General features: G+C 41.5%; 1 protein-coding gene across 1 annotated transcript in view; it reads right to left on the reverse strand.

Annotated features, from left to right (window-relative positions):
* Positions 1-872: 872 nt before the first annotated feature.
* KCNK9 (potassium two pore domain channel subfamily K member 9) overlaps positions 873-13037 on the reverse strand; it is an 84823-nt gene continuing 72658 nt past the window's right edge. The window contains exon 2 of the mRNA XM_051802074.1: positions 873-2194. Coding sequence (XP_051658034.1) covers positions 1353-2194 — 842 coding nt within the window. The 3' untranslated portion in view covers positions 873-1352. The remainder of the gene's footprint in view (positions 2195-13037) is intronic.

The raw sequence follows: 13037 nt of genomic DNA on the forward strand, positions 1-13037 counted from the left end.
ACATCCTCCACCACAACTTGCCAAGGCAACCACTCCCACTGTTACCCTCCAAACACTAGAGTAAAGCTATTTTTGCCCATTACTGCTAAATGCATTTTGCCTTTGCCTAGCAAAAAAAGCAATGTCACATCTAATCTCACAAGTTCCCAGTGAGCCAAACACAAGATACTGTCCCTTGAATTCTTCCTGAGACCAACAAAGGCTTTCCATTATTTACAAATCAAAAGCATTTAGAGACAATCATCTTCAGTTTTTATTTAAAACAAGGAATGCCCTGTCACTATTATATAAGAAAAAATATACATCCTCCTATTTATACCCATCTTAACCAAGCATTCCAAAAAATATAATTCCTATTCATGCAGGTAATTGCTGCACAAAATAATAATAATAATAATAATAATAATAATAATAATAATAATAATAATAATAATAATAATAATAATAATAATTTATAAATAAAATTAAAATAACAAAATACACTCTTTTGTTCCAACAATTCTTCCAATTTATCTTAAAAATTCCACTTTCAAATTGTTGGAACAGTTGAAAATTTTAAAATTAAATATAGTTAAATCAATAGGATTATTTGCTTTTGATTATTAATTCCATTGCTAGTTTTTCTTGTGTTTTATTATGCATACCAGTTTTACAAAGTGCATGCTTTATTTTTTTTTTTTTAATTTTGAACTGGCAAGCTAAAATGATCCATCTTTTCCTGCCTTTTTTAAATGTTAATACAATCTAAAATCTAGCATTAAAAAATTTTTCATGATACATCTGGTATATTGACTGCTTATGGCGCATGCTCGTCTTGGCAAAAAAAACCCAAAACAAATTGGCTCCCCTCCCACCCTCCCTGTTCCTTTTTGGAAGCAATCTAAAAAGCAGGCTGGAACACAATTGCTTCAAGGGCAAAAAAAAAAAAAAATAATACCTGATGCTTTAATTTTTGTCACATGGCACTAGTTGTGGAATTGCACACACACACACACACACACCTGACACACACGCAAAGCACACACCCACGCTGCAACCTGCTCGTGAGGAAAAAAAGTTTGTTAGGTCAGGAGTGCCAGTGGCACATGAAGGCTCCCAGCTGTGTGTGCAACTTTGGATTTGGTACCCACTTCACGTCACCTTGAATCCTCTGACATCCACCGAGGGGGTAATGTAAGGCATACTTTGCTGGAACAGTAATAATCCATGCTTCATGCTCAAGAGCTGAGTCTCAGAGGAGGATTGGCTTGCTCTGCTCCCTTTGGCCTCACTCTGTCTCACTCAAGGAACAAAAAAACCCAAAACAACAGAGAAGAACTGGGGAAAACAAGGAAAGCAAAAGACAAATCCCTTTAAATGGACTTTCGCCGTTTCATCAGCCTGTGGTTATCTGTAAAACTGTGCAACCCGGGTGAGATGGAGCTGACAGGAGATGGGAAAAGGCTGTTTTTTAATGTGCTTGGCGAGATCTCCTCTATCTTGTAAGAGATGGAGTGAAAGTACTGGGGGTTCAGCTTTGAGCTGAAAGAATTTTGGTGGGACACCATCCGGCTGGTGTACTCGTGGGACCTGTAACACATGCAGGAACAAACTGACTGAAGGTCTGTTACTTCGGCCTTGTACCGTGGCCGACCATGCTGGGAGTCCTCTTGGATGTGGATAATCATGCTGTTGCGGTTCCCTGCCAGGGACGCCCGTTCCTCAGCATCCCGCCTCTCATCCTCACTGTTCATGGTCAAGAACCTGAGAACAACCAGATTTAGAAATGCCCCAATGACTGTCAACCCCACTAGAATGTACATAAAGCTAAAAGCCACGTAGAGAGGCTTCTTTTGAAGGGCCCCTTTGGTCTGCAGGGCCACATAGTCTCCAAACCCTATCGTAGTCAATGTTATAAAGCAGTAATAGTAAGCATGGAAAAAGCTCCATTCCTCATACTGGGAAAAGGCTGCTGCTCCAATGCAGAGTGTCCCCATGCAGGAGAAGAAACCCACAGTGACCATGTTTTCCATGGAGACCTCGGTGCTCCTCATCCCACAGCACTTTTTGATGCGTTTCAAGAGGTACTTGACAAAGGTGTTCATGCGCTCGCCCAGGCTCTGGAACATGACGAGTGTCAGTGGGATCCCCAGGACCGCGTAGAACATGCAAAAGGCCTTCCCCGCATCCGTCCCTGGGGCAGCATGTCCGTAACCTGGGAGGGGGGATGAAAACACAGCACAGTCAGCAAGGCAGGTGATGACTACAGTTCCCCCTTCACACAAGCCACGTGAATCACAGAGGCTCTGATGCCACAGCCAGATCCAAAGCTACAGGAACACTGCAGTCACAAGATCTTCTGATACCTCCTCCCCCACATCCTGTGTCTGAAGTAAATAAGACACAAGACAACAAAGTTGTTCACACAGAAATGGGAAAGAGGAAAGAATGGGCAATCCCTCCTACCTCAAACAATGTTCAATCTCCTAAACAAGATTATATCACATTAATTCACTGAAGAATTTTCATGTCCGTCCTGTATCACATGCAATAGTGGAAACTTTGGAAAGAGATGGACTTTCCCATTGTGTTTTTGAGAGTAGTTGCCCTGTCCCAAAATCAGAGTACACTCATGGCATTCAAGTTCTGTGTCTGCTGATAGTGTGGAATTACAACATCCACAGATGCACGAACCAAATAAATTCCTTTTCAAACTCTTCCATACTGAATAAGCCTTTCTCCTTGACATCTTATGAAAGTCATTGCTGGAACACCATAGGAGTTTAGGGATTTAATGTTTTTTCTGTCTTTCATTACTGAAGAATAAACAACTTATCAGCTTTTTCCATAGTTTTGCAGCTTTGACAGAATTGCAAAGGCAATTTCACCAGGATGTTAAACTAATCCAGGAAAGAGGATGTACCACATTTTACAGCATAGTTTACTGATGACAAAATCATAGTTAAGTCTTTATTCTAAAACAAACCATAAATGGGGGTCTGTTTTGAAATCATAATTTCACTTTTTCATATCACACTGCTTTAAAAATCTACATTCCTTATAGCTGAGGTTCTGAGGTATGGTACCAAAGTCTCCAAAATGGGATAGCTGGGACCCACCTGGTCATGGTATGTGTTGACCATATGTGTACCACTATCTAGAGTCCCTCTAAAGTCTGTGAGTAGAAATAATGTACTTCAAAAAGGCAGCTCCTCTTGTGTACACAGAAGTGTCTAAAACAGTCAATAAGTTATTCTCCATAGACAACTATTTCTCTACAATCATAGTAATAGAAATCGTGGGACAGAACTCAATTCAAGATTAATATATCTAATATAATATATTTGCTGCTCTGAATTTGTCTAATCCTTTTTTGAAACAGTTGACACTGCATACTTCCTCAATCTCCTGTGGCAACAAATTCCAGAAGTTCACTATATGTAATGTAAAAAAGGTATTTTATAATTTCAAGCAGATCTCCTTGTTTCAGCTAATTCCCCTTAGTTCCAATACTGAAGTCCTACATCTACCTTATCTACTACAGCCATTTCAACTCATATAGCAGAAGTCACATTCCCTGGAACATTTCAATGTCCTTGTCTGGATCTTCTGTAGCTCTACCACATCATTTTTGAGTTCAGGAACCAGAACCCTGCATACCCCTTATGATGTGGATGCACCACAGAGTCTGCAGTTTTAACTAGAACTAAAACATGAACACAAGGATTTAACCTTCAAAATGTAAAGCAACAGGGGACAAGGAAAATAAAACAAGAAAGCCAGACAAGAATTCCCTCCAAAAAGCAACAGGTATTTCCGTAGCTCAGTTGCTAGTTGTTGACAGAAGGCTGGGATGTAAAAATGAATTTATAAAAGAAGCACAGAACTCAAAATAGGAGGTTCTTTTTTCAGGTTACAAAAGAAAGAGATTCACCTGTTGTATTGAGCCAGGTAGCCTGTTCATCATGAAAAGCAGTTTCCAAATTACCTGGAAAGGGAAGTGTCTTCAATAGATTGATGATGGGTTAGTTCTACCTGACTGTCCCTCAATAAAGCCTATAATTGCCTCTCATTACTAAGACCAGCTTTTGAACTACAGGGGTGTTAATTAAACCAGGAACATCTTCCCATTTTATAGCTTTAGTTACAGATGATAAAGAGAAGGAAAGCTTCAGAAAATGTGATTTTCCAGATGGTTGCAGAGATAGCAGTTGGTGGAAACAAGTTTCACTTTGGGTTCTAAAAAAATTATTGGAGTGAAAAAAGATTTCTTTTGATATCACTATATCCTTCTCATTAAAGATATCCCCAGAGACACTTTAGGGAGATTATAAAACATTAATATTATATGCTTATACACTATCTCACAGTTGAATTTCTAAGATTTGTCACAGACTTCGTAATTATATATCCGATAAGACAGGAATATATCCATATCCCTGTGTTACAGATGGGGAAGCACAGACACCAGCAGGCTTTAATTTCCCTCCAATTCACATAGGTAGACAGAATATCCAGAAATTTTGATTTCTATTCTGCCCCAAGTCATTCTCACTTTCCCTAATATCAGATGAATGTCTTTTTTACTGTTTTCTCACCATGAATCTGGGGTGAAGAAAGGACTTTATTCATGAAGCTGGAATAAGACTTTACAAATAGATTCATGTAAGAGGATCAGAGTCACATCTTTCTCCTATACAACACAGTTTTAAGGAATAGGCACCTTACTCATCTCATTCAGCTCTCTGAAATAAGGGAATACAAGAGAAAATACATCAAAGAAAGACTCAACTCTCCGTTACTTAAGCATTACAGAATCTATCCAACAATATACAGAGTAACTCATGGAAAGCAAACTGCAGCAGTGAATGCTCTCTGAAATTCAGTAAATTTCAAATCTGGAACGAATCACTGTTTTCTTAACATCAGAAACTGCCTCTGGAAAAAATGGGAAGGCTGGTAACCGCCAGAGGAAGAGGGGCACAAGGGATCATTAACACTAGGAAAGGACACAGTTCATGGGGTCAGTCTCCAAGTAGCTCGGTTTTACTTGCGTCAAGTAAAGGCAGAAGCAACTGCTTTGGAAGCAGATTCCAGCTACCTGAGTTCATCCTAATTTCCTCTGCATGAATGCCCCTGCCCTTTAGCAGAGTATAAAGAGATGACTCTGTGTCATCCATAAGAAACACAAGGTTTAAAGAGAAATGGAAAGGTTAAGTGTGACATCAGGTTTTCTTTCTCTTCTGTGGTGAAGAAGATTGAATAGAAGGCCTTAGAATTGAGTAAAGGAAATGCATCCCCTGACAAGCTGAGATAATGAGAAAGGTATAGATAGAGTTTTTCATTGGACCACACCTAGGTAAATACTGTCTGTACTACTCTAGTAAGAGTTTGCCAAGGTTCCCACAGTACAGCAGTGTGACCACAGCCGGCAGGCTTGTCTGATATTTAATTAGATGTAATTTGAATGATCAAGGACAGACTAAATTACTATCACCTGGATTGGAGGCAATGTCATTAGTTCTCTCTCTGTCTTTTATAACGCCTCCCAGCTCCTTAGGCCTTCATGACAGAGCTTATCTGGGTTGGCATCAAGAAGAACAGCTTGGCAAGAAGAAATGTCATGTCTCAGAGTGTTGCTCCAGTTCTGGACTGTGGAGCACCAATACACCACAAAAGCCATCTCTCCCAAGCCATGGAATGGCTGGGATACAGAAATCAAGCAGAACTGCAGGAAGGTATAGGCAAGGGAGAAAAAGAATCAGACTGTAAGGGCTGACACCAAACGGGTACTCTGTTGAGGTCTTCCCTGCCTTTGATTTTTCCAGGCCTTGTCCATTCTCTGATGGAAAACTCTTAAAGATTCTGACCCACTCAACCTTCTTCAAAGCTTATTTTTCCATGGTGCCTTTTAGACAAGACACAGAGTGAAACTCCTCATTACAATCTCCGTGAGGTCCATTTGGAGGGACAACCCCAACAGCTTTCTCTTTCTTGTAAAGAGACATTGTGCTGGTGTACCAGCCCACTGATACAGATGTGCAGAGGAACACAGCGCACAGGTATCCTGAATCCAACAGTGACCACAAGCAGATGGCTGAGGAAGAGTATAAGAATAGTATATATACACATGACTTTTTCCCCATGAATTCATATATCCAGCTTCATTATTTGGTGCTCAGGGATTTCCTAAGTCAGACAAGGTTTGGCTGATTTTAGTAACACACGATGGATTTCTCTTCCATGAGTTTGGGCATTGGCCCTTCAACGTGTATGAACCTCCTGCACCTGCAACATCCTGCAGCAAGAAGGTTCATAGATCAACCATGTGTTCTTTGAAACACCTGCCATTGCTTCTTTACTTCTCTTTCATTACTATCAACTGATGGCAATGTTATCTCCTCCTCTATGGAAGAGACCAGGAATAGTCATTCTCTATTCCCCTTCTTTGTGCCATTCATGATTTTATAGACATTTTATCAACAAATATGCTGTGTTGTATTCAGGCCCTAAGCAAGTATCCCTGGCACTCTGTAGCCTCATGTGGACAGACCAGCTTGCTTAGATCTACATCAGTGATCTTTGCACCACACTCAGCAGCAGGGTACAGACAGGTCCGCAACATCTGCCTTGTCCTCCAACATAGATTCTCTGGAATAACACTCTGCTTCCGGGGTAAAAAGGGTCTTGATAAACAATTTCATGCTACTGTAATGATGTAGACTGCCCAGAATAAGTCAATCCATAACAAAAATAAAATATAATGGGAAAAAATTTGGAATACTTTCAGTGTGTTGCATCTACACAGTAACCATCTCCAGCACTGCAAGGCAGTATATACTCCAGAAAACCAAACTTGCCTGAAGTCCTGCAAGGGGAGGCTTAGGTTAGATACTAGAGAAAACTACTTCATGGAAAGGAACGTATAGCATTGGAACACATTGCCCAGGGAAGTGGTGGAATATCAAAAAAAATGTGGATGTGGCACTTGAGGACATGGTTTAATGTCTTCAAGTGGTGCTGGGTTGACAGTTGGACTTCATGATCTTAAAAGTCTTTTCCAACCTTAACAATTCTATGATTCTGAGGATGAATTCCACTACCAACCCACGATGCCTCACTCTTAAATCATCAGCACAGTTCCCATTATGGCTTCACCCTGGAATAACCAGCACTGTCCCAGACAAAGTCCATGCCTGATCTACCCATGGAGGTTGACATTGGCCAGGGACAACTGCAACTAAGCACCACGCTGGAAAAGTACATGCATTTAGCTGTTACTGGCCTTCTCCATGACATCTCTCTTGGCCTCTGTGTCTTACAAAACACAGGTCCCGCTCTGCTTAGCAGCATAGATGGAGCCTGAGTGGGTTTTCTGAGTGTTTATCTACATTGAGCTCTGTCAGGGATTGAGAGAGGTTTGTTTCTAAATGTGCATTGGTACCAGACCAAATACATAGTCAGTGTTAAAAAATAAAAATTAAAAGTGGCAATGGTAAGTTAGTTATAGGTCACATTCAGGCCAGTGTGTAGCTGCAGAGCAGCCAAGCCTCATTCACATTCTCATTCAATGTACAACAGGTCTTAGATATCTTGAATCTCAGAGCAATGCTCTGTGTTATTCATGAGGGATGCTTTATTTCTCTTAGGAGGAGGTTTCTTCCCTCATTTATCTACGCATCATTCATCCCCGTGATGGACATCTAGGCCTGACAACAGTCTCCGGAAATAAATTAACTTCTCGATCCCTGTGACTCAAACCCTTCTTACTCATGCTGGCAGCAGCCCTGGCTGGGAGATAATGAAGAGAGGATAATGGCACCTGTTATTTAGATGGGCAAGCATAATTCAGATTAAAACATCTTCCTGATGTCACACACTTCACTTCAGAGGTTCATCTACGTCAGAGAAACCGCCACAAAGATCAGAGCTGTCTCTCTGCTGGATTTGCTTCTTGTGCTTTCAGGGAGAAGAAACAACATGGCCTTTGTGGTGCAGATGAAAGAGGTTTCAGTAGGGATGAGGGAAATACTTCATCTAACTAACTGGTAGTAACTCATTTACCAGGACAACAGCTTTCTCCTGTAAGGAAATCAAGAGTGCATCATGGATGCTGCTGTTACCTGGGCGAAAGCTGCTGTGTAACTACACCAGTCTCCTGGCACGTGAGCACTGCTGACGGCTCCCTCTTCTCCCTCCCATATGTCTGGTCTCTCCTCAGATCCTGCTGCCTTTTTCTTCAAACATCTCCAGGACCTCCTTTTTCTTTCATTCCCTTGTCAGTTGATTTCACTGCAGCACATCAGCTGAACCATCTCTCTGAGTTTTGCACATCCCCTTCCATCCTCAAAAACATCTTCCCCTTCCATGCTCAATAGACAGTCTCTAATGTCAGGAAAAAGCATGTTCCCTACAGGAACACACAGCACTAGAGGATAATATCATCCCTTGTTGTGGAGACAGGGACAACATGGGAGAGGAAAAATGATGTGCCCCAGGTGCAACCTCAAATCCTAAATCCCTCAACAAGATCAGCACAGCCTCTCATCCTGCTTCATCTGCAGCCACCACGCATTATCTCCTTTGTTATGGAACCTGAACCTCCCTTTCTGGAGCATTACTCATGGCAATTTTTTTCCCATAGCTTCTCTTCCAGACACACCAACTTGCAGTAAACACCAACATGATGAATGCTGTGCATCACCCAAACTGCCTGTTGGCATAAATTCCCACCCCTGACCATTATCAGATGTGGCAAAACCATGTTCCACTGAAAGATTCGACTGCAAGAAAAGTACCAGGAGTGCTTGGACAACTGCTTAAGAACACAGTCCTGAATTCTTACAGCCTTGTTGGAGAAAGAACTGAGGCTGCCTGGTGTGTCAGCTATTTGTGCAGTCATCTTGGGGGTGTAGCTTGGGAAGACAATATGTTTACCACACATCTGAATTATAGGGATCCAAAGGCAGCAATTTAGCGAAACATGGCCATGTTCACTTCTGATTCAGGGTATAAGTTGGGACTTCAGGTTTGGCTGGTTTCAGCTGGGGATCACATACAATACAGTCAGGCATTCCCTGCAAGGAGTTGACCTCCTTGAGGAGATTTCCTTTGGATTCTCACAGGCAAATAATGTGTCCCAGGCCCAGTGAGGCTCTCAGCAAGGTCACATTCATGGGACAAGTTGTAGAACTGTGTTTCAGAAATTCTCAGGCTGCTTAGACTGAACTTTCCTCCTCTTTCCCTGCCTGGACTTCACTGCTAATATGTACAGGGGATGGCCTCTCCTCTTCCCTCTTGGATGCCTACATGGGGAGTTGAGGACAGAAATCTAATCAGTTCATTGAGGCAGAGTAGTTGGAAGTGCTGCTTATTCAGTCACACAGCTGTCAGAGGCTTGTGCCCAGGCAGTTCCACACTCTCCCAGGTGAAGAAACCTGGGGTCTTCCTTGCTTCCCCTGGAAAATATCTTGTAGTCCTCCTGAACTTAGACCTCAACAGGACACAGCTCCCCCATTTTGAGACCTATTGCTTCTGCCTAATGCAAAAACATAGATTTGGTCACAACATTTGGCCCTTTCAGATACCCATTGGGTTATGGCATTAAGGAATAAGTTTACAAGTTTAAACGAAGACATAAAAAACTTTTATTTTTTTAATTAGTTCTGGGGGTTTTCTCATTTCTCAATAAGGATAAGCCATCTATGTTTATATCTCTGTCCATCTGTCTTTCCTCCACAATAGCTGTGAAGCTGCTCACCAATTTCCACCACTTAGAAGAAGCTGTAATGTGAACTTGATAGTGATCTGTTCTGCTGGGCCTGCCATCTGGCCAGTCTTGAATACACATAAAATGGCCTAAAAATCTACACACATATAGTGCAGACTCAGCTGCAATATGATCAGCTCTTTCTCTGGACAGTTATAGGAAAGAAACAGGGGCTGGAAGTCCTGCAAGGTGGGGTGGGATGTGGAGGTATGGGAGAGAACTTCAGGGATGAGACGTCTCCATCTCCTTGTAAAACAGCATGTGCTGGAATACCTATCTGCCTGCAAGGATGAAGATGAAAATCAGGGTAAATAGAACTGCAGGATGGCTTGGAGTTCACAGGAAACCAGGCCTGACTATTGCTGTTGCTCAAGGAATGACGTGTTTCTAGCAAAAGACAGAATTTGAAAATCCTTGCTTAAAAAAAAAATAAAAATTGGAGACTTCTGTGTTTGCCTGTGTTTGTTATCTTCTTTCTTTTGCATGTGAACATTCCCGCCTTTTTTTTCCTGTGTAAAATTTACACTATAAAGAGTTTTACCAAAAAGGTAAATGAGGGGAAAGTGGAAATCTTCAAATGGTCACATGAAATCACAATCTTTCTGCTCATCTATATGACACAGAAGACCTGATTGTCTCAAACCTCCTCTTGTTGAACTTAGCCTCTACTTTGACTGCTTAGATAGGAGATGTTTGCAATCACTGGTAACTCTTTTGAATAAGATGACAGAGCATGTGAGGTAATTTCCACCTGGTGTACCACCTCCCAGGAAATCCAGGATGCCAAAACTTGCCAGTTCATTTTGTCCAGATATAATGTTAACTCCGATCATCCCTGTGACTTCTTCTGTTTCAGAAAAGAGGCTGGAAAGAGAGAAGAAGTTCCTCTCCAGTTCTATAAGGAGACAAGCACTGAAAACAGCAATGATTTGGGATGTGTTTCTAGTGTACCATTTCCTGATTCCTCCCAAAACTAACAGCATCTCTGTGCTGGATTTCCAGTTGAGGAGCCATTGACAGTTGACTTCTGAGTCAATATTTTCCCATGTGCTCTATTTTTGACTGGCCCTACGCTCCTTCCCTCCCTTTCCTCCTCTCTGCTTGGTTCTCTGAGTCAATCAGAGGACTGACCTGAGGCTCACATCACATCTAGTCCCAAAACAAATCATGCCCAGAACAAGTTCTCAATCTGAGGAGAATTGTAACAACCACTAGGAAAAGACTTTATTAGGTCATGTTATGCATTCCCAGGGGATGGCATATGATTGTTCCTTACTATATATTCTCCAGGGCTTTGTCCAGTTTTGTTTAAATGATTGAAATAACAGGGTTTTTGCTCTCTCCCTTAGGAAATTATTCCCCTGTCTAGCAGATCCAGCTATTAGGAAGTTCTTTTTTGATACACAGCCTGTATTTTTCTGTGTTGCCTTTTTATCACAGTGTTCTTTTATAGCCCTCAATACAACACACCCCATTTTCCTCCATCATTACTCACTCCTTTACACTTCTTGGAGGTAGTCACATCTTCATCCCTTAGTCAACATTAGCTATAAACAGAACTTTTTGGGGCAGAGTCCTGCAGCCAGGAAGTAACAATAGTTGTTTTACAACATATACCTAGATTCAGATTTTGTCTCTGCAGAAACAGCTCCTTATGTGATCACTTTTATTGCGCTTGTCTGAGATCACTCCTGCTCCTCAGAAACTTTCAGGATATTTGCTAGACCTTATCCTTGTCTATCCTTGACTATGGTAGCAGGGTTATCAATTCCCTGGACTGCAAAATATTATCCTTTTTGCATTTGTAGGTGTGACCAGTTATCACTCTAACATTATGTCCTCACTGTACGGCAAACCTTTCCTGATGTTGCCATTTCTTTACATCACAAAGGCTCTTTCTACTCCATGGACATAATTGCATTAAGCATGGTTTTTCCTTAATCCCCTCTATAAATGGCCTTCTCAGGTAGTTTTAGTAGTTTTCTGTAACTGATTTTTGTTGCTCACAGTCTATTGGCAATGATCTGAGACCTCTACATAAGGGGGGAAGATGAAGGACTCACCACCTGCAGAGTTGTCAGGATGATCCAAACAGCCCTCTGAGGGATCAGGGGAAAATACATCAGGAAGAAGTGCAAGGGCTCACACCTTAACAAAAGGCTGAAAAATAATGGGTTTCTTCTATGCTGTGATGACAGAAAAGGGGCAAGAGAAATTTGTGATTTTGCTTTGTTCAAAAGGCTAGTTCTTTTCCAACTATCAGGTCTGAGTCTTCGCAAGGTTAAGAGGATTCTGCTCTCAGCTCTCAGTCTGACACTGCCAGGGCTTGAGAAGTTGGATCTCAACAAAAACCCTGTTAAACAAATGTTACCAAAGGCCAGCACAGAGCAGAGTGACTGAAATCACTAATGACGTAGTAACAATGTCCTCTGAACCTGTGATGTCACCATCCAGTGCAGTTCACAGAGAAATGGTCATAAATCTGCGTAACATCAAATGCTGTCAGAGCTGGTCTGGTAAAACACAGCACACCCAGCAAGAGACACAAGGTGACACTTAGAGAAGTGATTCAGATGTGTTTTCACTGAAGCAATTGCGTTTTGCCTTCTACAACTCTCCCCTCTACACAACTAAGAGACACAGAAGAGCACAGACACCTTGCCATGAGCTTGCTCACATATCTGTTTCAATTTTGTGCTGTATCTACTGCAGATTTTTCCCATGCAGAACTAAAAACCAAGGATATTTTTCAAACTTTTAGAAAATACTAACAGGTTCATGGTATTTTCAGCAGATTCTCCTTTCTGCTATTGAGAAACCAGGACTTTCCTTATCCAAAAGGGCAGCTAAAGGAAGAGTTGTTTATTCCCACTGTGCCTGCTAGAAAAACTTGCCAGCAAATCAGTTATGGGACTCGACTTTACTAAAGCAGATAAAGCTGTGATCTAGACAAAGTTACACAGATATAAAACTACTTCTCCCAGGGTAGTCTCTGTCTTGGCAGGTCAACAGTCAAGTGTGGAAGAACTAAGAATTCTTCTTCCTTCTCCTTTGCTTGTCATTCTCTAACCCTTAAAGACCGCAGTAAGGAATTAGCAGATGGACACAAATTTCCGTGCTTCTAGATCTTTGCAATCATAGACTTCTTTACAGCATTTATTGTACCCTGCTCTGAAGAAAACATCTCCACAAATGTCTTCTGAATCTGGCTGGATGCAGTTTTGGCCAAGGCTATTTTCCCTGCAGACACTCCAATTTTTCAGCAGCTTCATTAATTGAAACCTGGCTT

Source organism: Manacus candei, unplaced genomic scaffold (assembly GCF_025592945.1).
Source record: "Manacus candei isolate 608988 ecotype Guabito, Panama unplaced genomic scaffold, ASM2559294v1 h1tg000054l, whole genome shotgun sequence".
Lineage (NCBI taxonomy): Eukaryota > Metazoa > Chordata > Aves > Passeriformes > Pipridae > Manacus > Manacus candei.